The sequence below is a fragment of the Ranitomeya variabilis genome, chromosome 5 (genome assembly GCF_051348905.1).
Source record: "Ranitomeya variabilis isolate aRanVar5 chromosome 5, aRanVar5.hap1, whole genome shotgun sequence".
Taxonomy (NCBI): domain Eukaryota; kingdom Metazoa; phylum Chordata; class Amphibia; order Anura; family Dendrobatidae; genus Ranitomeya; species Ranitomeya variabilis.
In genome coordinates, this window is record NC_135236.1 from 180,425,294 (window position 1) to 180,452,296 (window position 27,003).

General features: G+C 45.7%; 1 protein-coding gene across 3 annotated transcripts in view; it reads left to right on the forward strand.

Moving 5' to 3' along the window:
• Positions 1 to 27,003, forward strand: part of TP53BP1 (tumor protein p53 binding protein 1) — a 173,450-nt gene that overhangs the window by 54,559 nt on the left and 91,888 nt on the right. For all 3 annotated transcript variants that reach the window (XM_077263609.1, XM_077263610.1, XM_077263608.1), the window contains exons 6-8: positions 3,150 to 3,299; positions 7,055 to 7,130; positions 22,171 to 22,385. In XM_077263609.1, coding sequence (XP_077119724.1) covers positions 3,150 to 3,299; positions 7,055 to 7,130; positions 22,171 to 22,385 — 441 coding nt within the window. The remainder of the gene's footprint in view (positions 1 to 3,149; positions 3,300 to 7,054; positions 7,131 to 22,170; positions 22,386 to 27,003) is intronic.

The following is a 27,003-nucleotide window of genomic DNA, read 5'->3' on the forward strand; positions in this document are numbered from 1 at the left end:
ATGACGGGAAGCGCCGATGCGGTATCCTAGCTACAATGTGCGCACACACATATCAGGAGTAACCAGGTACGGTGTGCCCCCGGAAAACTACCCCTACTATAACAGTTCCGGATCTCTAGATCACGATGTCACATGAGTCCGGAGCCCCGCGTGATAAAACAATGCAGAAGGTAATCAGTGTGCAGAACACAAAATAAAGAAATAAAATGGTACTGCATATATCGATAATGCTGCACATAACCGTATATCTCTAATGAAGTTATTATGCTGCATAGTAGCCGGAAAAGTATAATATATCAGTATATCAGATTATTTTTTATTTATTTATCTGATATACTGATATATTATACTTTTCCGGCTACTATGCAGCATAATAACTTCATTAGAGATATACTGTTATGTGCAGCATTATCGATATATGCAGTACCATTTTATTTCTTTATTTTGTGTTCTGCACACTGATTACCTTCTGCATTGTTTTATCACGCGGGGCTCCGGACTCATGTGACATCGTGATCTAGAGATCCGGAACTGTTATAGTAGGGGTAGTTTTCCGGGGGCACACCGTACCTGGTTACTCCTGATATGTGTGTGCGCACATTGTAGCTAGGATACCGCATCGGCGCTTCCCGTCATGCGCACTATTGACCAAGTACAGACATCTCCGGTCATGCGCACATGGATACTATGACGAGGATACTGCCCGACTGCTAGATTGCGCACACTATGCCTGCTATATGATGAGCTTCCGAACATGCGCAAAGGGGGTCAGTATAGCGCGGTTAATACATCTAATCAGGAGACACGTGCGCACCTATTCCGCCATAGGTGCAGCCTATCTGGTGATCAGGTAGACTATATAAGTATTAGGGTGGGGGGGAGTAGAACGCCAAGCATCATAAACAGGGGAGCATTGTCTCGCTGAGTCCGGCCATCATGCCTGCCTTATCAATATCGCTGCTAAGCTAAGTATTGTTGGTTACCTTGCATCTATGTTCTGCAACAAGATTAAGCCTTTTGGCTATGTTTGAACTATCTACTCCTGATGAACCTCCAGTAGAGGGGAAACGCGTTGAGTGTGGTTTTGTTGCACTACCGTCATTTGCAGTGCTTTAGTGTGGTTTTGTTGCACTACCGTGGGTTGCAGTGTTTGCCTGTTACTGTACCACTATAAGTAAAGGAGTGAATATGATGTGTCTCTGTGTACATTATGCCTAGGGGTTTTCCAGTTTGTGTACTGTATGGCAATATTTAATATGCCACTATAATTATATTGGTAACTGCTGACACTATCAAGTGTCAAGTGTTTTGGACAACCTTTACCATTGAATAGTTAGGTTGGGATATGTTGTATCCACATTGGCATTTACACTCACCGGCCACTTTATTAGGTACACCATGCTAGTAACGGGTTGGACCCCCTTTTGCCTTCAGAACTGCCTCAATTCTTCGTGGCATAGATTCAACAAGGTGCTGGAAGCATTCCTCAGAGATTTTGGTCCATATTGACATGATGGCATCACACAGTTGCCGCAGATTTGTCGGCTGCACATCCCAAAGATGCTCCATACAAGGCAGGATGGATCCATGCTTTCATGTTGTTTACGCCAAATTCTGACCCTACCATCCGAATGTCGCAGCAGAAATCGAGACTCATCAGACCAAGCAACGTTTTTCCAATCTTCTACTGTCCAATTTCGATGAGCTTGTACAAATTGTAGCCTCACTTTCCTGTTCTTAGCTGAAAGGAGTGGTACCCGGTGTGGTCTTCTGCTGCTGTAGCCCATCTGCCTCAAAGTTCGACGCACTGTGCGTTCAGAGATGCTCTTAGGCCTACCTTGGTTGTAACGGGTGGTGATTTGAGTCACTGTTGCCTTTCTATCAGCTCGAACCAGTCTGCCCATTCTCCTCTGACCTCTGGCATCAACAAGGCATTTCCGCCCACAGAACTGCCGCTCACTGGATTTTTTTTCTTTTTCGGACCATTCTCTGTAAACCCTAGAGATGGTTGTGCGTGAAAATCCCAGTAGATCAGCAGTTTCTGAAATACTCAGACCAGCCCTTCTGGCACCAACAACCATGCCACGTTCAAAGGCACTCAAATCACCTTTCTTCCCCATACTGATGCTCGGTTTGAACTGCAGGAGATTGTCTTGACCATGTCTACATGCCTAAATGCACTGAGTTGCCGCCATGTGATTGGCTGATTAGAAATTAAGTGTTAACAAGAAGTTGGACAGGTGTACCTAATAAAGTGGCCGGTGAGTGTATATCTGATATAATAAGAATAAGATAAGATATTGTTCTAACTATTTTCTACTCTACTTTCGTCTACTTATAGACAATAGGTTCTTATTATGATGTCTATTTAGCCTCTGTGTATTTATTAAGCAGTTAGAGATCAATACAAGAAGACTCTTCAGTACGACAAGCATCAACATTAACAAATATACAGAAGCTCACCAATGTATGTAGAGTTCTAGAGAACAGAGTATAGCTAGCCTAGTAATTAGACCAGTATTAGCTAGCTTTATCACAGGACCCACAAGCAAATGGCATATTCCCCTATGACCATCTTTCTCACCCTTTTAGGCATCTTTTTTCACTCCCCTGCCACGATTGGGCATAATAGGGCAGACAGGGAGAGCCGCCGTCGAGTGGGGGCGCCACAGCGCAGGACATAGGGTGCCAACCTCCGCTGTCAGGCAGGGTGAGACAGGCAATACATAGGGACAGGCACCTCCCCTGGGTGCCTCTGTATTATATACTTTATAATCTGGTGTTGGTGTGTATTCACAATTGGGTATTTGTTTGTATTATTTTAGAGGTATTTAATAAAAGTTGTATTTTATATTTATATTAGAGGTCAGCGGTGAATACATGACAATAGACTCTAATAATTGATCATACTTCTACTGTGAAATTTTTTTTCTCCTTGTATAAAACATGGACGTGTGCAGTGTGGAAGCCTGTTCCTTATCAGGAAGCATAACTGATCTGACAGTTTGCCTTTAAAAGGCAAATTGTGGACATGTTGAAATTGACAGGAGATTCACTTTGAATGGGTGACACATACAGTATATACCTACAGCGATATATTTCTAAAAGCAGGGCATCATAATGACTCGCACTCTATGCATACTTGCCAGATTCTGGAACATCACAGATGACATTTGGAGTACTGGAACTATCCCAGAGCCAGGATTTGGAAGGTCAAAGCACAAGGGAGGAGGATGGAATGGTATTACAAGACATAACAACAAACTCTGAACCTCAGACACTTGAATGTAACAAAGCAGGTATGAGTTCTCTCAACTTGTGACATGCTTCTCCTTGAGTGGAGTTTTCTTGAGAATCGAGTCGCTATCTTTCTCTCTCGATCCACTGTTTCAAGTAGCACTCACTGTTTATATGAGCGATAGTATTTGTAAATGTCTTAAAATGGTAATTTTGGCCATATTGGGTCTATCTGTTTCATATACATAAATCTTGTAAATGTGACACACTGACACTAGTGAGAAATATATCAAAACTGGTTTTCATGTTTTCAGAACAAAACGGCGAAGACATGGGCATAAACTTGGTGACTGATGTCCTTTTAAAATTGGTTGGGAATCACATACAAGTGCTTCTCTCTAAATTAGAATATCATCAAAAAGTTAATTTATTTCAGTTCTTCAATACAAAAAGTGAAACTCGTATAGAGTCATCACAAATACAGTGACCTATTTCCAGTCTTTATTTCTGATAATGTTGATGATTATGACTTACAGCCAATGAAAACCCAAAAGTCTTTGTCTCAGTAAATTAGAATTAACAAAAAACACATGCAGAGGCTTCCTAAGCATTTAAAAAGGTCCCTTAGTCTTTTTCAGTATGCTCCACAATCATGGGGAAGACTGCTAACTTGACAGATGTCCAGAAGGCAATGATTGACACTCCACAAGGAGGGTTGGCCACAAAAGGTTATTGCTAAAGAAGCTGGCTGTTAAGAGTGCTGTATCCAAGCATATTAACCCTTTCACGACAGCGGTGAGCCCACATCAAAGTCGCGACATGTCAGCTGTTTTGTACAGCTGACATGTGCGCGCAATAGCGGCGGGTGAAATCGTGATTCACCTGCCTTTATTAACCTGTTAAATGCCGCTGTCAAACGCAGACAGCGGCATTTAACCAGCCCTTCCGGCCGGGCTGCCGGAAATGACCTCATCGCCGACCCCCGTCACATGATCGGGGGTCGGCGATGCATCAGGATGGTAACCATAGAGGTCCTTGAGACCTCTATGGTTACTAATGCCGGCCTGCTGTGAGCGCCCCCCTGTGGTCGGCGCTCACAGCACACCTGCATTTCTGCTACATAGCAGCGAACATCAGATCGCTGCTATGTAGCAGAGCCAATCGGGTTGTGCCTGCTTCTAGCCTCCCATGGAGGCTATTGAAGCATGGCACAAGTTAAAAAAAAATGTTTTTAAAAATATGAAAAAAATAAAAAAAATAAGTTTAAATCACCCCCCTTTTGCCCCATCCAAAATAAAACAATAATAAAAAAAAAATCAAATCTACACATTTGGTATCGCTGAGTTCAGAATCGCCCGATCTATCAATAAAAAAAAGCATTAACCTGATCGCTAAACAGCGTAGCGAGAAAAAATTTTGAAACTCCAGAATTACGTTTTTTGGTCGCCCCGACATTGCATTAAAATGCAATAACGGGCGATCAAAAGAACGTATCTGCACAATTGTGGTATCATTAAAAACGTCAGCTCGAAACACAAAAAATAAGCCCTCACACGACCCCAGATCATGAAAAAATGGAGACGCTACGGGTATCAGAAAATGGCGCTTTTTTTTTTTTTTTTTTTAGCAAAGTTTAAAGTTTTTTCACCACTTAGATAAACAATAACCTAGACATGTTTGGTGTCTATGAACTCGTAATGACCTGGAGAATCATAATATCAGTTTTAGCATTTAGTGAACCTAGCAAAAAAGCCAAACAAAAAACAAGTGTGGGATTGCACTTTTTTTGCAATTTCACCACACTTGGAATTTTTTTCCCATTTTCTAGTACAAGACATGGTAAAACCAATGATGACTTTCAAAAGTACAACTCGTCCCGCAAAAAACAAGCCCTCACATGGCCATATTGACAGAAAAATAAAAAAGTTATGGCTCTGGGAATGAGGGGAGCGAAAAACGAAAACACAAAAATGAAAAAGGGCCACGGCATGAAGGGGGTTAATGGAAAGTTGAGTGGAAGGAAAAAGTGTGGTAGAAAAAGGTGCTGCAGCCTTTGAAGAATTGTTAAGAAAAGGCCATTCAAAAATTTTTGGTAGATTCACAAGGAGTGTACTGCTGCTGGAGTCATTGCGTCAAGAGCCACCACACACAGACATATCCAGGACATGGGCTACAAGTGTCGCATTCCTTGTTTCAAGCCACTCATGAGCAATAGACAACGCCAGAAGCGTCTTACCTGGTCCAAGGAGAAAAAGAACTGGGCTGTTGCTCAGTGGTCCAAGGTGTTGTTTTCAGATGAAAGTAAATGATGCATTTCATTTGGAAATCGAGGTCCTAGAGTTTGGAGGAGTAGTCGAGAGGCCACAATCCAAGCTGCTTGAGGTCTAGTGTGAAGTTTCCACAATCCGTGATGGTTTGGGGAGCCATGTCACCTGCTGGTGTAGGTCCACTGTGTTTTATCAATAAATTTTAGAGCACTTCATGCTTCCCTCTGCCGACAAGCGTTTTGGAGATGGAAATGTCATTCTCCAGCAGGACTTGGCACCTGTCCACCTTCCAAAAGTGCCAATACCTGGTTTAAAAACAACAGTATCACTGTGCTTGATTGGCCAGCAAACTCGCCTGAGAAATGGGCTATTGTCAAGAGGAAGATGAGCCACCAGACCCAGCAATGCAGACAAGCTGAAGGCTGCTATCAAAGCAACCTTAGCTTCCATAACACCTCAGCAGTGCCACAAACTTATCGCCCTCCATGCCACGCCGCATTGATGCAGTAATTGATGCAAAGGAAGCCTCAACTGAGTATTTATTGTATTTATTGATTATACATTTCAGTAGGCCAACCTTTTCTGATTTTAAAATCATTTTTCAAGCTGGTGTTATAAAGTATTCTAATTTACTGAGATAATGACTTTTGGGTTTTCATTGGCTGTAAGCCATAATCATCAGCATTAACAGAAATAAACACTTGAAATCGATCACTCTGTAATGATTCTATATAATGAGTTTCACTTTTTGAATTGAAGAACTGAAATTTAACTTTTTGATATTCTAATTTAGTGAGAATCACTTGTACAAGTAGCTTTCAAATAATTTTTTGTTAAGCTTTAAAAGGCCTCTGTCACTCAACATACTTTGCATAAACTGGTGTTAAAAACAAAATATGAAATATGATAAATATGCTTCTTATGGACCTCATCATTCTAAACCGATGCCACTTGTTCTCATCATTCAGAAGAAAGGATAAGCTGAGGGGAGATATTGAGAGAGTGTTTTGCAGCTTTTAGTAAGTGTTTTTTGCCCCAGAACTGGATTCAGTTAGACAGCTCCCTATCCATGTATAATGACCTCCACACTTCTGATTTTTCTGAACATGTGCTACTGGAGCAGACATCCCTCATTTCTCATTGAGCTGGCTTTGGGGAAAATAATGGCAGCCAGTCTCCACCCACTAGCTCAGAAAAAAACAGAAAGACGTGTAGCCAACATAGAGAAAAAGTGATATAAAATGCAGACAGAAATATTGTTTATATAAACCCAACATACCGTACTCTGAGAAGTCGCCAGTAACGGGTTCCGTTTGATATGGATTTCTCACTAGGTTTACAATATGGACTGTATGCAGTATTGCATTCATCTCATAGACCTGATATGGCCGGCGCACTTACTTTGAAAATCCTTATCAGAATGGCTCATCCTTTTTGAATATTTTCCTGATGTGATCGTATGAACACAGCCCAAGAAATGTTATTTCCGTTGTTAATTAAAAACGATGTAAAAAAAGTGTATTTATATCTTCACATTTACCTCGTTTCAGAATTTCGTGAGATTGATGCTCAAGCTAGAGAGCGAGCGAGTGTCGCAGAACACATATTAGAAGATGAGGTCAAACGGTATTTTTTTTTCTTTCATTAAACTGGGAAAATGGTCATAAATAGGCCACATCTACCACTAAACATCCTTTTTGATCATAAAGAAACCCTGCCACCTTTACTTTCCTTATTTTAATGATTGTATTTTTCGGACTGTAAGATGCACTTTTTTTCCTCAAATTTTGGAGGAATGTGGGAGGTGCTTCTCATAGTTAGGATGTACCTTATCTTAGTCTGGCTGTGGATGGGGTGGTGGCGTGCGGCAGCGACAGAGCAGTGGGTCACAAGAGGCAGTAGCTGGTGGCTGCAGCTAATGCTGTGCCTGCTGCTAAAGAAAATCAATGTTCACCGCTCCTCACGCCCATAGTCCCTCCCACCTCTCGGTGCCAAATACAGTACTTAATCTGATAATATTTGTCTAATTACCTTCTTCGCACCCCTAGTTGGTACAAACAGGGACTGATACTTGTATATTGGTTGGAAACATTTTTGGAATGGTAAAGATGGCAATATGGTTTGTTCCAGATGTAGTTATTAATTACATTATTTGCTTTTGTTGTGGAGATGTTCCCTAGAAGGGTGGGTGGAGGTGGGGGTTTTGTTTTTCATGTCTGTATTGTTTTGTATTAAAAGTTAATAAAGACTCATTTATAAAAAGATGATAATATGGTCTTTATCTTTGTAATTGGGTCATTCCATGTCAAGTGAACCAATGATTTTTACCACTATATTTTTAATTCTTTTGAGATTTTGTTATTTGGTAATAGTGTCAGAGAATGCAAAATGTGAAGAAGAAAAAAATTCTAGATTTTTTTTTAAAATTTTTTATTGATTTTCAAAGTTCGGAAAAAGTGCGAATTTCGGTGTTGCCTGCCTTTACATTTCTCCCCATAACTCAGGCTAGAAAAGAGATAGAGAAACAAAATAAACACCATTCTACTCAGAATTGTACAGGCTTTCACCAGATATGTCACAAGAGTATCGTTGATAATATTTTACCTATGCGAACGCAAGCGCAAAACTTTAAAACGCATTTCCGAAAAAAACGTTTAATTTAAAAATTTCAAAAACTGCACATGTGCCTGCTATGCTCCGATTCACATCTGTACCAAAATACAAGCTGGGATCGTGATGGGATCATATTTTAAAAAATAAAACTATTACAGTGTCAGTTCAAAAATCTTGATTTCAGATCTGCTCAGCTTGTGGTCTAACAGTGTGAGGTCTATATTTACCAAATAATCCATGATTGCTAGATATTACGGTATTATTTATTATGTTACAGAGTATTAGAAGCAGGAGAGGACAGAGGAGAAGCTTTGTTAGGGCTGAGAATGACCAGGGGTAGACGGTGACTACAGAGCAGATGACAGGCCGGCAGCTCGGGCCGTATTCACACCAAATCTGAACACCCAGGCAACTCCTCAAATGGAGGGAGAAAAATATTCTTAACATCCAGTTCATGTATTGTACAAACCAGGACTACAAAGAGGAGGAGGAGAGTTTGTTATATCGGTTACAGGAAGCGGAACCCATCACAGGGACTCAGCAATACCGGACTGTCATCCCATGTAGTGGAAATAAAGACCGTGACGTCCATGACGTGGTAGAAGGCGGCACAAGATCGGCCATGGATGACACAACTGGCTATGTGACCTGTGAATATGATCGGCGCTGGCGGCTACTGGACTCTCCAAAGATTGTGAAAATTAAGACGTAGAAGTGACTTTTCTGCACCTTCTGGTCCAGCGCCGTCCTTTGTGTATCCAAGAAAATCAGACATTGTAAGGCTACGTTCACACGATCAGGATTTCCATCCTTTTTTTTTCCTGCCCGTTTTTGGAAAACGGCAGCTAAATTCCGCAGTGAATTTGAGCTGCGTTTTCTGATCCTTTTTCTTCAGCGTTTTCCACTGCGGGTTTCCAATAGCAGTTTCCTATTGGAGCTGCTGGAAAACCGGTGCGGAATCCGCTGAAAGAATTGACATGCTACTTCTTTTTTCCGCTGGAAAATCCGCGCGGATTTTCCAGCGGAAAAACGGATCGTTAGCACAGCGGTTTTGGTTTTCCATTGGGTTACATTGTACTGTAACCAACATGGAAAACTGATCCGGATCCGCAGCTGAAAATCCGCTACGGATCCGGATCAAAATCCGGATCGTGTGAACGTAGCCTAAAAGTGAACAAAAAACAGACATAACTCAGGTGGAGCCGAGCACTATGACAGCCGCACATACTCTGACACAGAAGGAAATGGCCATTGCTAGTGAGCGCTTATGGGCAAGATGACATTTCATCCTCTAGAAGGGACACATTGATGATAGAAGGCCAGTGTAAAAAACCTACTATTAATTGTTTGATTAGTTCATATTTTATAGAACAAGGATTTAACTACTGTACTATTCTTCTTAAACACTTCAGAAATGACATGTTTAGTGATATAGTAGAAAAAAAATTGTTCCATGTATAAATAGGTGGTAGAAATATTGGCTCTTTTAATCTTGTTTTTAACATATAATTAGGATCAGACTGTATTTAGAAAACCACACTTGAGGATGTGATCACCTTTTATCTTTTGGCTTGTTCAATGAATTCAGGTTGAAAATGCTGAGCAAGTAGTTATGATGATTAAGGGTACTTTCACACTGGCGTTTTTTGTCCTCCGTCGCAATGCGTCGTTTTGGTCAAAAAACGCATCCTGCAAAAGTGCTTGCAGGATGCGTTTTTTCTCCATAGACTAACATTGGCGACGCATTGACACACGTCGCAACCGTCGTGCGACGGTTGCGTCATGTTGTGGCGGACCGTCGGCAGCAAAAAACGTTGCTTGCAACGTTTTTTGGTACGTCGGGAACGTCTTTTCCGACTGCGCATGCGCGGCCGGAACTCCGCCCCCTCCTCCCCGCACCTCACAATGGGGCAGCGGATGCGCTGAAAATCTGCATCCGCTGCACCCGTTGTGCAGCGCAAACAACGCTAGCGTCGGTACGTCGGCCCGACGCACTGCGACGGGCCGAATACGATGCTAGTGTTAAAGTAGCCTAAGATGCATTTATTCTGGCACTTTGTTTTTTGTGTTTCTTTATTGTTACATATAAATGTTGAATGCAGTAAGTTGTAATTTGAAAGGAAAAAAGGAAGAAACTCACAAACATAAAATCAGATGATTCAAGGCTTAAAAAAAAATACAAATGTGATAGATCCCAAGTTGAATCCCTGTACAAATGTAAACAAGGACACAAGTAACACACATGCATGTTTTCACAATTTTAAAACATACGTTTTTTTCAGAATTGCGCATCAAAATTTTTAATTTGATTTCTCCAAAACAAAATATAAAGAAACATAGTCTTGTGACATATCAAATGAAAGCCGGTACCGTTCTGAGAAAAATGATGCCTCTCCCACCTCTATATCTTAATTCTAGCCCGAGATATGATACAAAATGTAAAGCCATACCAGGCCAAAATCCATGCTTTTTCAAAACTTTAAAAATCTGTAAAAAATTAACTGATGAAGAAAAAAATTCTAAACTTTTAATTTGTAATTAACTAAAGTTGTACTTCATAAAAACAAAAAATAAAAAAAATCTAAAGACGTAAGGTAAAAAAAATATTCATATTTGGATCACTTGATATGGAATGACCCAATTTTTCAGTACGCTAAATGTTTCTATAAACAAAAAATGTATGTCGTTTTTGAAAGTTAAAGTGAACATGTCAGCAGTAACGTACAGACAGTGTCAGGTTGACGCTCTTAGGGCTCATACTCACATGCTATATTGCTATGCCACCGTACGCTCCGATCAGAGTGTTGCGTGCAGTGCCGGGTATTGACGTGCAAGACTCATCCAAGTTTCTCGCATGTGAGTATGAGCCATTATACTGATTAAAATGATACCTTTGTTGATGAAAGCCCTCTCGGGGTTGTTTATTTGTAGTTTTCAGTTAATGAGATTCTTGTGCTTCGGGGCGGCCTGTGGGGGGTACATTATATGGTGCTCTGCTTAGATATTCATCAGTATGGTTTATGACAGGTGATGGATTCTATTGTGCATGTGCCGCTGGCACCATTTTGCCAGGTGTAAATGTTTTTTTCTCCTTCGCCACATTGGGGGGCACAGGACCGTGGGTGTATGTTGCTGCCACTAGGAGGTTTGACACTAAGTTAATACAAAAAAGTTTAGCTCCTCCCCTGTAGTATACACCACCTACTGGCTCTAGAGACAACCAGTTCTTGCTTAGTGTCCGTAGAAAGTTAGGCGTCCTGTTCGCCGACCGCTGCAGACACGATTCCGGTCCTTTTGCAGCAATTTCGGCTGGTTCTCTACGGACAATTAGTCTCGCTCGGGACGTCCCGCTCAAAGGGACAAAAGTCCACAGGCATTGGGCAAGACCAACCACTCGTGGAAGTCCCGCTCTGGACAGGCCAGATCTAGGGGATCTAGGTCCCAGAGATTCTCGGCTAAATGACTCGCGACGTGTTCCGGACGACACCAGAAGAGTAGGTGGCCGCCTACTCTATTTCCGCCATGTCTGGCTCGCCGTCATCCACGACGAATGGGTCAGAGATCTGGTGTCCTCCGGATACAAAATCGAGTTTGCTTGCCACACCCCAACCCAGTTCTTTGCCTCTCAGCCCCCAAAGAGGGAACCAGAACTCGGGACGTATACCTTCACATTCCGATCTTTCCCCCTCACCAAAGGTTCCTGCGATTCGCCATTTGCGGAGAACATTTTCAATATACAGCCTTGCCCTTCGGCCTTGCTACCGCCCCCAGGGTGTTCACAAAGGTCATGGCGGCTGTTATGTACATTCTACACTCCTGTGGTTTGGTCGTCTTGCCCTACCTAGACGACCTCTTGATCAAGGCACTGTCTTTCCAGGCCTGCGAGGAGTGCGTCTGCATTTCTTTGGATACTTTTTCTCGGCTAGGTTAGTTGATAAACCTGAACAAATCTTTTCCGGTCCCAGCTCAGCGGATTTCCTTGCTGGGCATGATCCTGGACACTTCCCGAGCGTTGGTGCTTCTCCATCAGGACAAGGTCCTTGCCCTTCCTCAGGGGATCCGAGCGCTTTGTCAACCATCTCCTCGTTCTGTCCGTTTCGGCATGAGGGTCCTTGGGAAAATGGTGGCTGCAATGGAAGTGGTCTCATTCGCTCAGCTGTATCTACGTCCCCTACAACAAGCGATTTTGGACGCATGGGACAGGAGGAGCCCCTTCTTTCTCAATCGCCCGTGCCGACTTTCCCTACCGGCCAAATGGGCACTTAGGTGGTGGACGTTTCGGTCCTCCCTCCTTCAAGGGAAATCCTTCCTCCCGGTACATCGGCATGTGGTCACTACCGATGCCAGCCTTCTGGGTTGGGGTGCAGTCTTCCATCATCACACGGCTCAGGAGTGTTGGTCTCTTCAGGAGTCATGTCTTTCGATCAATATCCTGGAGATTTGTGCGAGTTGGCTGTACCTGCGGCGGTTCCATCGTCTCCTGGCAGGCCGTCCCATCCGAATTCAATCAGACAATGACCACAGTCGTGGCTTACCTCAATCATCAAGGAGGCACCCGCGGCAATGCGTGAGGTGCAACACATCCTTAATTCATCCCGGGCGTGGAAAACTGGGCTTCCGACTTCCTCAGCCGTCAAGGCCTGGCCTCGGGAGAGTGGTTGCTCCTTCCGGAAATTTTCCAGCAGATCTGCCTTCGCTGGGGGACACCGGATGTGGATCTGATGGCATCACGGTTCAATTCCAAGGTGCCCGAGGTTGTAGCTCGGACCTGGGAGCCATCGGGGTGAACACGCTTGTCTTTCCATGGAGCAGTTTTCGCCTTCCCTACCTGTTTCCCCCATTGCCTTTGATCCCGAAGGTCATCGGGAAGATCAAAGCGGAAGGGGTTCCGGTAATCCTAGTTGCTCCAGACTGGCCACGCCTGGCATAGTACGCAGATTTAGTTCAACTGGTCCCAGATACCCCCTGGTGACTACCAGATCGACCGCACATGCTTTCCCAGGGCCCAATTTACCACCAGAACTCAGGGGCCCTGTGTTTGACGGCTTGGCCGTTGAATCCTGGGTTCTAACCCAAGCTGGTTTCTCCCAAGAGGTGGTATCTACCATGATTAATGCTCAGAAGCCAGCTCATCTGGAGAACCTTTTTTAAATGGTGTAGAGGCCAAGGTCCACCTCCTGTTTTTTTTTTTTTTTTTTCCATTCCCACCATTCTAGATTTTTTTCAGGACTGGCGCTGGGCTCCCTCAAGGGACAGGTTTCTGCCTTGTCCGCCTTGTTTCTGCGTAAGATCGCTTCCAGACCGCAGGTGAGAACTTTCTTTCAGGGAGTCATGTGGTACCTCCCTACAGAGTGCCCTTAGATGTCTGGGACCTTAACTTGGTTCGAGGTGTCCTGCAGGAATCTCCTTTCAAACCGTTACAGGATCTCTCCCTCTCCCTCTCCCTCTCCCTCTCCCTGTGTTAACCTCAATCAGAAGAGTTTCAGGATTGTCTGCTCTGTCTTGCTGAGCTCCCTTTCTGACCTTTCATCAAGATAAGGTGGTTCTCAGGCCGTCCCCGCCCTTCCTACCAAAGGTTGTGTCTTTCTTAGCTCCGGTGCACCGTGTGGAGAAAGCTCTTCACACTTTGGACCCCGTGAGAGCTCTCAGAAGGTATGTTTCGAGAACGGCCTCTTTTCAGCAGACAGAGGCGCTGTTTGTGCTCCCAGAGGGCCACCGGAAGGGATTGACCGCAGTCGACGATCGCCAGATGGATATGTTCGGCTATACAGGAAGCTTACCGTGTCAGAGGCAAACCTGCCCCGGCGGGAATCAAGGCACACTCCACTCTGTCAGTAGGTGCTTCGTGGGCCATTTGGCATCAAGCGTCAGCAGAACAGGTTTGCAAGGCAGCGACCTGGTCTAGCTTGCACACTCAGGCTTCAGCGGATGCGAGTCTGGGAAGACTAATTCTTCAGGCAGCGGTGGTGTATCTTTAGACAGCGGGTACCTGGGGTTTAATCTGTTGTGTTATTTCCCCACCCAGGAACTGCTTTCGGACGTCCCATGGTCCTGTGTCCCCCAATGTGGCAAAGGAGAAACAGGGATTTTTTTTTACTCGCCATAAAATCCTTTTCTCCGAGCCACTCATTGGGGGATACAGCACCCACCCTGTTGGCTATTATTGTTCTCAGGTTTGACATGTTGTATCTATTGTTAGTATTCATAATCTCCTACTGCTTGGTCACTAAACTGGTTGTCTCTAGAGCCGTTGGGTGGTGTATACTGCAGAGGAGGAGCTAACCTTTTTGTATTCACTTAGTGTCAGCCTCCTAGTGGCAGCAGCATACACCCACGGTCCTGTGTCCCCCAATGAGTGGCTCTGAGAAGATTTTACGGTGAGTACACAAAAATCCCTGTTTTTCTAAGCCTTACAGTAGCCAACCACATTATATGCTTATGTAAAAATAGGGGGAAGGTCACTAAGATCAGTGACCTGTCATAAGCCCATACAGATGCATATGTAAGCAGAGCACCACATCAAGCCCTGCCGACAGGCCACCCCGAGAACCAGACTCTCATTAACTGAAAACTACAAATACGGATTAAACAACCATAAGATGGATTTCATCAACCCAGGTCTCATTTTAATCAGTATAATGGCACCGACCTGACACTGTTTGTAGTTTACTTAGCAAAATCTTGCTGACAGGTTTGCTTTAAGCTAAGGTGTCATGTAAATTACAATTACCAGGACCTGTCAGATCAGATGCTGTAATCGCGACCCCCTTTGCATCCTCCTCATTGCTCTAATAACCTGGCCAGTGGGAACATCAGTCATGACCAAGGGAACTTGATTACCGCAACTAAGGCCCGTCTGATCTGGGTGAACCTATGCATTAATAGATTAGTCCAAGGTAATCCACATACGGCAAGGACAGAAAATAAGGTTATGTGCACTTTTTTGTGTGTGTGTTTTTATATGGATTTCTCCTTCGCCTCATTGGGGGACACAGACCGTGGGTGTATGCTGCTGCCACTAGGAGGCTGACACTAAGTGAAACAAAGAAATTTAGCTCCTCCCCTGCAGTATACACACTCCTGCTGGCTCTCAGCTAACCAGTTCTTGCTTAGTGTCCGTAGGAGGCACACGGACTGGTCTGCTATTCAGACCCAAAGAACTCTTTTTACATTTACCTTTTACAACGGACGAAGGGGGCGACGGATTCTTTCATGTTCGGATCTCCCCAGAACCAACAACAGGCGAGCACGGGAGTTTTACCTCTCCGTATCCTCTCCTGCGACGTGGGAAGCCACTGCCTGAGCTGAATCTAGGGGCGACGGGCCCCTTCAAGGGCACCGATCTCCCCCCTCCCTGATCAGACGAGCACTGGAGTGGCACCTCCATGTATCCTCTTCTGCAGCCAGGCCTATTGCCGGACATTCAGCCATGCCCACCAGGTTTTACCCTCGGCTGTACAGAGGCACTCTACAGCGTGGCGTCCGAGCAGCCCCCACTGCACCACCACTATTAAGAGCGGATGGTACAAGGAGGCGGACGGTTCCTCTCCTCCTCCCTGCTAAAGGGACGATGGATTGAGGACTTTTCTTATCCCTGCACCATCCAAACAGCAGCAACAGCACAGGATCTTTTTCTACCTTCTGACCTGCAAAAAAAACACCAGAACACAGGCATGCTTACCTGTTCAAGGCCTCCAACAATTGCACTACCCAGGGTGCACCAGGCCCAAGTAAAGATAGCAAACAACACAGGTGCAAATAATACCGATGCAGCCAACCTACAATCAGGAATTGGCTGCTTGGAGCACCCATGCAAAAAAATAGTCTGTATGTGGCATGTTCACACAGGAATGCACAGTATATGGCTCAGAGCCTATTAATGACGCCATAAATATAGCGGGCTAACCATGATGCATCCTGTGTGAACAGAGGCCACAGTGTACAGAGCCATCTAGGGCCCAGGCGCACCCTGGAAAAATGTACAGTGCACCAAAAACATAACAATGTATGCAAGGTATTGGTTGATATTATGGCCACAATATTGAAGCTGCCAACCCACGTCAAGGGTCCTTGTATCTTGGCAGTCCTAATCTAAAAAAACACCATTGGAGGAAAACCTCTATTAAGAGCGGATGGTACAAGGAGGCGGACGGTTCCTCTCCTCCTCTCCTCTCCTTCCTCTCCTCCTCCCTGCTAAAGGGACGATGGATTGAGGACTTTTCTTATCCCTGCACCATCCAAACAGCAGCAACAGCACAGGATCTTTTTCTACCTTCTGACCTGCTAAACAAAGCTGCATACTGGGGTAAGTGCCGGGACTCGAGCGGTTGGAGGGCTCTGCGCATTTTCCCCCGTTCGGCGCCGGCTGGCTTAAAAAATTTAGCCCCCGGCTTCGGGTTTGTGTAGGCCGCAACCTGGAACTCCAGCCCATGCTAGGCTGCACTGCAGGCTCCGCCCCCCTATTCAGGCGCCTCTCATTCAGGACGAGAGCTCTATTCTCGGCGGCCATCTTCATCCTCTTGCCATTTCCGGACACGAGCTCATCCGGAAGTGGCTGCTGCATCGCACCGGCGGTATCCAGCACTGAAGACAGCACTATTCCAGACGGGGGACTCAGAATCTCGGTAAGGAGAATCCTCCCTCCGCACCCCTCCCCCGCACGCACCCCGGCAGCATAAAGGGACTAGCGTTCCCTATTTTTAATACCTAAGACCTGCAATCTCTGGTTGTCCAGCAAGCTCCGGTCTTAAAGGCACGGGTCTTAAGGGTACATGACTGCATTCCCTGGTCTTAAAGACGCATGCCCAGTAGTCACTGGGCTTATAGGTACATGTCCAGCTTTCCCTGGCTTTGTAAAAACACATGACCAGCATTCCCTGCTCTTAAAGGTTCCCTAGTTTAAAAGGGCACATTACCAGCATTGTCTGCTCTTTAAGTCATGACCAGCCAGAAGCCGGTCACCTCTTCCCAGAGTACCTAGTTCCCCACAAGGGGCTTCACCTCTGGCGTAATCCTTGAAAAATGCCCCGGTCCTAAAGACATATGACCAGCATGCCCTGGTCTTACGAACATGGCCAGTATACCCTGGTCTTAAAGGCACATAACCAGTATGCCCTGGTCTTAAAGGTACGTGACCAGTATGCCCTGGTCTTACGCACTTGACCAGCATGCCCTGGTCTTAAAGGCACACGACCAGCATGCCCTGGTCTTAAAAGCACATGGCCAGTATGCCCTGGTCTTAAAGGCACGTGACCAGTATGCCCTGGTCTTAAAGGCACGTGACCAGTATGCCCTGGTCTTAAAGGCACGTGACCAGTATGCCCTGGTCTTAAAGGCACGTGACCAGTATGCCCTGGTCTTAAAGGCACGTGACCAGTATGCCCTGGTCTTAAAGGCACGTGACCAGTATGCCCTGGTCTTAAAGGCACGTGACCAGTATGCCCTGGTCTTAAAGGCACGTGACCAGTATGCCCTGGTCTTAAAGGCACGTGACCAGTATGCCCTGGTCTTAAAGGCACGTGACCAGTATGCCCTGGTCTTAAAGGCACGTGACCAGTATGCCCTGGTCTTAAAGGCACGTGACCAGTATGCCCTGGTCTTAAAGGCACGTGACCAGTATGCCCTGGTCTTAAAGGCACGTGACCAGTATGCCCTGGTCTTAAAGGCACGTGACCAGTATGCCCTGGTCTTAAAGGCACGTGACCAGTATGCCCTGGTCTTAAAGGCACGTGACCAGTATGCCCTGGTCTTAAAGGCACGTGACCAGTATGCCCTGGTCTTAAAGGCACGTGACCAGTATGCCCTGGTCTTAAAGGCACGTGACCAGTATGCCCTGGTCTTAAAGGCACGTGACCAGTATGCCCTGGTCTTAAAGGCACGTGACCAGTATGCCCTGGTCTTAAAGGCACGTGACCAGTATGCCCTGGTCTTAAAGGCACGTGACCAGTATGCCCTGGTCTTAAAGGCACGTGACCAGTATGCCCTGGTCTTAAAGGCACGTGACCAGTATGCCCTGGTCTTAAAGGCACGTGACCAGTATGCCCTGGTCTTAAAGGCACGTGACCAGTATGCCCTGGTCTTAAGGTCACATGTTCAATCCGAAGCTGGTCACCCTAACTGAGCTCTGGAGCCCTCCGCCGCTGATCCCAGTTTATCTGAGTACCTAGTCCCCCTCAGTGGACTTTGTCACTAACTGCAACCCATGGTTTCTCTGACCAAGAGATCGAATCCCTCTGTGAACCCTCTGTGGCTCGGAGTGCTCGCAGCACCGATATACATGGTCCCTCTCCTACAATGGGAGCCGTCGGCTAGCAGGCAAGTATTCTAGAAAAATGTACAGGCGTCTAGAAAACGGAAGTTTTAATTTCCTGATCTCTCCCCTCTATGATTTGTTGAGAACAACGCCCTGAATATGGATCAGATATTGTCTTGGATTGCCAGAGCTTCAGAAAAAGAGGGACTCGCCTATTTATATCAACAAATTGACGAGCGGTTCCCTGGACAGAAGCCTCTACGTGGGATGCCATACCTGGTCTGATTTTTAATGGCGACTGGTCCTTTAAAGGGCACCGATTTCCTCACCCCCCACACACCATCAACAGATTAGCACATGCAGTGTCGCCTCCATGTATCCTCTTCTGCATCTAAGCCTATCGCCAGACAACCTGCCCTGGCGTCCGAGCACCACTATTTAGCGGCTGATGCAAGAAAGCGGACGATTCCTCCCTGTTAAGAGGATGGTGGATCGAGGGTTCCTAATTTTCTACTCTGCACGACGATGGCAAGGCACTGTATTTTCCTGACCTGCTGATGCAGCCCCGCATTCTGCCACTTGGCAGACTAACCGGGTAGAATTTCTTATGGTATACCTACCAGTGTCCCTGCCCGATGTATCATCAATTAATATACCACAGACGGTCGGATAGCAAATCTGGTTCGTTCCGTCTTGTGGCTTCGGGTTCAGCGCTCTACCCTTCCTTAGTCGTCTCATGGGTTGCTGGACCAATAGTCTCCTGGTCAGAGGCCTTAACTACTTCGTTTCACACAAGTAACCTTTCCCCGAAGACCGTACAGCTGGCCAATCAAATCTTCTGAGCGGGAGACTAACAAGGGATCGTATCTTTTCTACAGACCCAACCAGCAGTGGAAGCGTTGTCCAGGACAGTCTAGATCTAAGGGATCTCGGTTCCAAAAAGGGGGAATGAAAATTAAGACCAATCCTGGACCTCAAACTTCTAACAACCTTTGACAAGGTCCTCCTTTTTCAAATGGAGTTCCTTCGCTCAGCCATTACTTCAACAGAAAAATGTGGAGTTTCTGGCATCCATCGACATTCGGGATTTTTACCCTCACATTCCTATTTTTCCCCTCTTCAATAATCCCTTCGCCTTCCATTCGCGAACAGCATTTTCGAGTCACGACCTTGCCCTTCGGCCTGGCTACCGCACCAGAGTGGTCGCAAAGGTCATGGCGGTTGTCATGTGCCTCTTGCACCTAGAAGCATGGTCGTCCTGCCCTATTTGGTCGACTTTCTAGCCGCTCTTCCAGGACTACGCTGAGTCGTCTATATCACTTGCAATACCTTCTCACTTGGGCTAGCAGCTAAACTTAGATGAGTTTTTCCTCATTCACAGCCCAGCAGATCCTTTTTGAGGATGATCCTGCACAAGAAGGATGGTAATCCTCTCTCGAGTCAAGGTCGTGGCCTTTCAACAGGGAGCTTGGCACTTGGTCACTCATTCCCTCGGTTCATTCAACTCGCTAGGAGGGTTCTGGGGAAAAAGACGACAATGGGAGCAGTTTTCTTTCGCTCCGCTCGTTTTCAGCAAATCAATCAGGGTTTCAAAGGGCAGTCTCTAAGCTCCTTCCTCATCTAGAGCCTTCTCCTGGTCCAATGTTTATTAGGGAATACCAATGCCAGTCTTCTTCTCCCGATCATTGCACTGGGGATCCGATCGGTACGGCTAATCCTACAGCAGGTCCACTGCCTTCAGGCGGGTCAACCATCCGTCTTCAATTGGATAATGTCACGGCTGTGCCATACGTCAACCATCTAGCAGGTACCCACAGTCAAGCGCCGTGACCGAGGTACCTCGCACTCTCTGATGAGCCGAGATCTATCACTTGGTGGTCTCAGCAGTACATATCTCTGGAGTAGAACACTGGGCCGCAGACATATTCAGCCGTCAGGGTTTTCTCCTCAAGTGAGTGGGAACTTCACTCGGAAGTCTTCCATCAGATCTGCCTTCGCTGGAGTACTCCTGATGTACGTCGGGTGGCGTCCAAATTGAACACCAATGTACTCCAGTTCATGGTTCGACCTCGAGATCCAAGACCATCGCAGTGCATGCTCGGTTCTTCCATGGTACCAATTTCCATAACCCCTCTTCCACTACTTCTGAGATCTCTTTGGAAGCAGAAAGGGCCCCAGGGGTCCCGGGAGACCCACACTGACAATGTCAGGTTCTCTCGCTTGCCGTACTAGTATTTTTTTTTTCTGTCTTATTGCGACAAAACTGCAAATATGGAATTTATAGCGGGGAGTCTTCACCTGTAGTTTTTCTCTACCGCGTACCGTTAGTTCTGTGGGACCTTAATGGTCCTGGGGATCTTACAGTAGACTCCTTTTTTGATCCGGACAGATTTTACTATCAAGGATGGTCGCTCCCCTTGTTTCTCTGCGTTCCTGTCATCCTGATGAGTCTTCAGAGCTCGCCACTCTGTTCTTTCAGACTTTTTCCTTATTACCATCAACGCAAGGTCGACCTCAGGCCATCTCCTACCCTCGTTACCAAGGTGGTATTGTATTCCCACTGTCGCAGGGGCATCGTCCTTCTCTCATCTCTTTCGGCTCCAGTCCTCAAAACGGAATGGGTTCTCCATAATCTGGAAGAAGTGAGGGCTCCGAGTGGGTACGTATCGAGGACGGCGTCCTTCCGAAGGTTGGACACTTTACTTGGGCTTCTCGATGGTAAGAAGACTTCCTGATGGTCACAGGAAGAGTTTAGCCGTTTCATCAGCCATGTTAGCCTGGTGGTTTCTTTTCACCATCCAGGAGTCCTTCCGTGCTAGATGTCAGCCTATCTCCCTGTCTGAGGGCTCTAGACACCAGACGTCGGCAAGCACGGCCGCAAGCTTGCGAATTCCTCTAGTCCGCATGCATTCTTGAAGCACTATAATTTCCACACTTCCACAGATGTGAGTCTGGGTAGGCGGACTCTGCAGGCCGCGGTGACGCACTTGTAAGTAGCGGTTACACCGGCCTGATCTGATGTTGTCCCCACCCAGGGACTGCTTTGGGACGTCCCACGGTCTGTGTCCCCCAATGAGGCGAAGGAGAAATAGGGATTTTTGTGTACTCACCGTAAAATCCTTTTCTCCGAGCCATTCATTGGGGGACACAGCTCCCTCCCTATTATTAGTTTGTGCTTTGTTTTTATGATTTGACATGCTATACTCTCATATGTAATGTGACATGCTATACGCTCATATGTTGTTATTGATCTACTGCTTTTGCACCGAACTGGTTAGCTGAGAGCCAGCAGGAGGGTGTATACTGCAGGGGAGGAGCTAACTTTTAGTTTCACTTAGTGTCAGCCTCCTAGTGGCAGCAGCATACACCCACGGTCTGTGTCCCCCAATGAATGGCTCGGAGAAAAGGATTTTACGGTGAGTACACAAAAATCCCTATTTTTCCACGCTCATTAGTATTCATCAAATCTGCTGCAAAAACGCTGGAAGAATTGACATGCTGCAGATACAAATGTGCTGCATATTTGCAAGGAGAAAATAAGCAATGTGTGCATCAGACTTCAAGATTCTCATTCACTTTGCTGGTACTAGGAAATCCTTCAGGTTTGGAGACAAAACTACACAGAAAAAAACGTGCACATACCCTAAAAGTTGTGTAAGCACACAGACAAACTATGGTCTGCATTATCAAGGACTTAATTTGGGTGCCTGATTAGGGCTCTGTATGGTTTTAGGAGGCTTGTAGGACCTGAAAGGTTTCCTTTTAAATGTAGTTGTAAATTAAGAGGTCTGCCTTTTTCAGACAACAGGGGGAGAGAAGTGCTGCGGAGACCTCTAACAACCAAATAAAGGAAGAAATAAGCACGGTTATAAAGCCTGAAGAAAAAAAACAGAGCAACCAAGACATACAGGATAATGTGGAGCCACCCTGCACAAATATGGATAAAGAAGAAGATATGGATACTTCAGATCTTGTCTCTAGTCAGGAAGACCTATTTGGGCAGCCCAGTAATGCAGGTAAAGAAAATAAGACTAACAATAAGACAATGAAAACCACTGTGTGTAGACTGTTCCCACTAGTGAAGTTCATAACATTTTAAAACGGAAGTCTGTCACTTCCAAAACGCTACTTAAACCACTCATACAGGTATGCCGAGGACTTGGCCCCTGTAACAATCATACCATCAAAAGTATAAATTTTAACCCCTTCACGACATGCGCCGTACTATTACTGCGCATGTCGTGTCTCCCCCTTTGATGTGGGCTCCGGCGCTGAGCCCACATCAAAGTCGCGACATGTCAGCTGTTTTGTGCAGCTGACATGTGCGCACAATAGCGGCGGGTGAAATCGCGATTCACCCGCCGCTATTAACCTGTTAAATGCCGCTGTCAAACGCTGACAGCGGCATTCAACTACCGCTTCCGGCCGCGCGGCCGGAAATGAGCGCATCGCCGACCCCTGTCACATGATCGGGGGTCGGCGATGTGTCAGGACAGTAACCATAGAGGTCCTTGAGACCTCTATGGTTACTGATGCTGTGAGCGCCCCCCTGTGGTCGGAGCTCATAGCAAGCCTGCATTTCAGCTACATAGCAGCGATCTGATGATCGCTGCTACGTAGCTGAGCCAATTAAGTTGTGCCAGCTTCTAGCCTCCTGTGGGAGGCTATTGAAGCATGGCACAAGTTAAAAAAAAGTTTTTAAAAATATGAAAAAAATAAAAAAAATATAAAAGTTTATATCACCCCCCTTACACATATTTGGTATCGCCGCATTCAGAATCGCCTGATCTATCAATAAAAAAAAAAGCATTAACCTGATCGCTAAACAGCGTAGCGAGAAAAAAATTTGAAACACCAGAATTACGTTTTTTTTGGTCGCCGCGACATTGCATTAAAATGCAATAACAGGCGATCAAAAGGACTTATCTGCACAAAAGTGGTATTATTAAAAACATCAGCTCGGCACGCAAAAAATAAGCCCTCACCCGACCCCAGATCACGAAAAGTGGAGACGCTACGGGTATCGGAAAATGGTGCATGGTGCATTTTTTTTTTTTAGCAACAAAGTTTTGAATTTTTTTTCACCACTTAGATAAACAATAACCTAAACATGTTTGGTGTCTATGAACTCGTAATGACCTGGAGAATCATAATGGCAGGTCTGTTTTAGCATTTAGTGAAGCTAGAAAAAAAGCCAAGCAAAAAACAAGTGTGGGATTGCACTTTTTTTGCAATTTCACCACACTTGGAATTTTTTTCCTGTTTTCTAGTACAAGACATGGTAAAACCAATGGTGTCGTTCAAAAGTACAACTCGTCCCGCAAAAAATAAGCCCTCACATGACCATATTGACAGAAAAATAAAAAAGTTATGGCTCTTGGAAGGAGGGGAGCGAAAAACGAAAAAGGGCCGCGTCTTGAAGGGGTTAATGGTTCAGTCGCAATAAAAAAAAAAAGAATGGAAATTGAGGGGCTTTAACCCATTCCCGACCTGTGACACAGCGTATGCGTCATGAAAGTCGGTGCCAATTTGACCTGTGACGCATTTGCTGTGTCACAGAATGATCGCGTCCCTGCAGGCCGGGTGAAAGGGTTAACTCCAATTTCACCCGACCTGCAGGGACAGGGGGAGTGGTACTACAGCCCAGGGGGGGTGGCTTCGCCCCACCGTGGCTACGATCGCTCTGATTGGCTGTTGAAAGTGAAACAGCCAATCAGAGCAATCTGTGATATTTCACCTTGGTGAAAATTGGTGAAATATTACAATCCAGCCATGGCCGATGCTGCAATAGCATCGGCCATGGCTGGAGACCCCGATCTGACCCCCCCACCGACTGACGGCGGCGATCTGCAGCCCCGTCATTGTACCCTACCCCTCCGTCCTGTCCTAAGTGCCTTCCTCTCACCTCCGACCCTCCCCCGTCCTCCCCTCCGCCTCCCCCCGCTGTACGATCGCACTCCCCCATGCTTACCTAGTCCCGGTGTCCCTCCCAGTGTCCTCGGTCTTCTCGCATGGGCGCCGCCATCTTGGAAAATGGCGGGCGCATACAAAGTGCGCTCGCCGAATCTGCCAGCCGGCAGATTCGTTCCCTGTACATTTTGATCGCTGTGATAGGTTCTATCACAGCGATCAAAATAAAAAAAAAAGTAAATAAACCCCACCCTTTATCACCCCCATAGGTAGGGACAATAATAAAGTACAGAAAATATATTTATTTTTGTTTTTCCATTAGGGTTAGGGGTAGGGTTAGGGTTGCACTTAGGGCTAGGGTTGCACTTAGGGCTAGGGTTGCACTTAGGGCTAGGGTTGCACTTAGGGCTAGGGTTGCACTTAGGGCTAGGGTTGCACTTAGGGCTAGGGTTGCACTTAGGGCTAGGGTTGGTTGGAATTAGGGCTAGGGTTGGGTTGGAATTAGGGTTAGAATTAGGCTATGTGCACACGGTGCGGATTTGGCTGCGGATCCGCAGTGGATTGGTCGCTGCGGATTCATAGCAGTTTTCCTTCACGTTTACAGTACCACGTAAACCTATGGAAAGCCAAATCCGCTGTGCCCATGGTGCAGAAAATACAGCACGGAAACGCTGCGTTGTATTTTCCGCAGCATGTCAATTCTTTGTGCGGATTCCGCAGCATTTTACACCTGCTCCATAATAGGAATCCGCAGGTGAAATACACACAAAAACCACTGGAAATCCGCGGTAAATCCGCAGGTAAAGGGCAGTGCGTTTTACCTGCAGATTTTTCAAAAACGATGCGGAAAAATCCGCACACAAATCCCCAACGTGGGCACATAGCCTTAGGGTTAGGGTTGGAATTAGGGTTAAGACTAGGGTTAGGGGTGTGTTACGGTTAGGGTTGGGATTAGGGGTGTGTTGGGGTTAGTGTTGGAGTTAGAATTGAGGGGTTTCCACTGTTTAGGCACATCAGGGGGTCTCCAAACGCGACATGGCGCCACCATTGATTCCAGCCAATCTTGCGTTGAAAAAGTCAAATGGTGCTCCCTCCCTTCCGAGCCCCAACGTGCACCCAAACCGTAGTTTACCCCCACATATGGGGTACCAGCGTACTCAGGAGAAACTGGACAACAACTTTTGGGGTCAAATTTCTCCTGTAACCCTTGGGAAAATAAAAAATTGCGGGCTAAAAAATTATTTTTGAGGAAAGAAAAATGATTTTTTATTTTCACGGCTCTGCGTTATAAACTTCTGTGAAGCACTTGGGGGTTCAAAGTGCTCACCACACATCTAGATAAGTTCCTTGGGGGGTCTAGTTTCCAAAATGGGGTCACTTGTGGGGGAGTTCCACTGTTTAGGCACATAGGGGCTCTCCAAACGCGACATGGTGTCCGCTAAAGATTGGAGCCAAATTTTCATTCAAAAAGTCAAATGGCACTCCTTCCCTTCCGAGCCCTGCTGTGCGCCCAAACAGTGGTTTACCCCCACAAATGAGGTATCAGCGTACTCAGGACAAATTGGACAACAACTTTCGTGGTCCAGTTTCTCCTTTTACCCTTGGGAAAATAAAAAAAAAATTTTGCTAAAAGATCATTTTTGTGACTAAAAAGTTAAATGTTCATTTTTTCCTTCCATGTTGCTTCTGCTGCTGTGAAACACCTGAAGGGTTAAGAAACTTCTTGAATGTGGTTTTGAGCACCTTGAGGGGTGTAGTTTTTAGAATGGTGTCACTTTTTGGGTATTTTCAGCCATATAGAACCCTCAAACTGACTTCAAATGTGAGGTGGTCCCTAAAAAAAAATGGTTTTGTAAATTTTGTTGTAAAAATGTGGAATCACTGGTCAAATTTTAACCCTTATAACTTCCTAGCAAAAAAAAATTTTGTTTCCAAAATTGTCCTGATGTAAAGTAGACATGTGGGAAATGTTATTTATTAACTATTTTGTGTCACATAACTCTCTGGTTTAACAGAATAAAAATTCAAAATGTGAAAATTGCGAAATTTAAAATTTTCCCCAAATTTCAATTTTTTTCACAAATAAACGCAAAAATTATCGACCTAAATTAACCCCTAACATGAAGCCCAGTATGTCACGAAAAAACAATCTCAGAATCGCTAGGATCCGTTGAAGCGTTCCTGAGTTATTACCTCATAAAGGGACACTGGTCAGAATTGCAAAAAATGGCCAGGTCATTAAGGTCAAAATAGGCTGGGCCATGAAGGGGTTAATGCACGATTAGAGTGGCCAAGGGCTTAGTGCACCATTCTGTCCCCTCAATTTGCACACTGAGCATTAGTTATATCATTAACACTGCTCAGGTGAACCCTGCCTGACCTCAATCAGTGATTCAGGATATTCACTGCAGACGTCATTGGAGACTCATCACTAGCTCCAGTCTGCAGTACTGTCCCGAGCGATGGTCGCAGACAGGTGCTAGCTATCAAAATATATGAGCGCGCCTAGGCTCCTGCGGTGTCCATGTGGAGGAGCATTGCCGCTGAGCTCAGCGCTGTCTATAGAGGTCACAATCTGCGGCTTTGTACCTCCCCACGGACACTGCAACTGCGCTCACATAATGCGCTGGCTCCTGTTTATGGTCGCTGCTCGGTGCTGTTCTGCACAGATGAGTCCACAATGACACTGAGCACGGCATCAGTAAGTGTACAGCCGCTAATTGA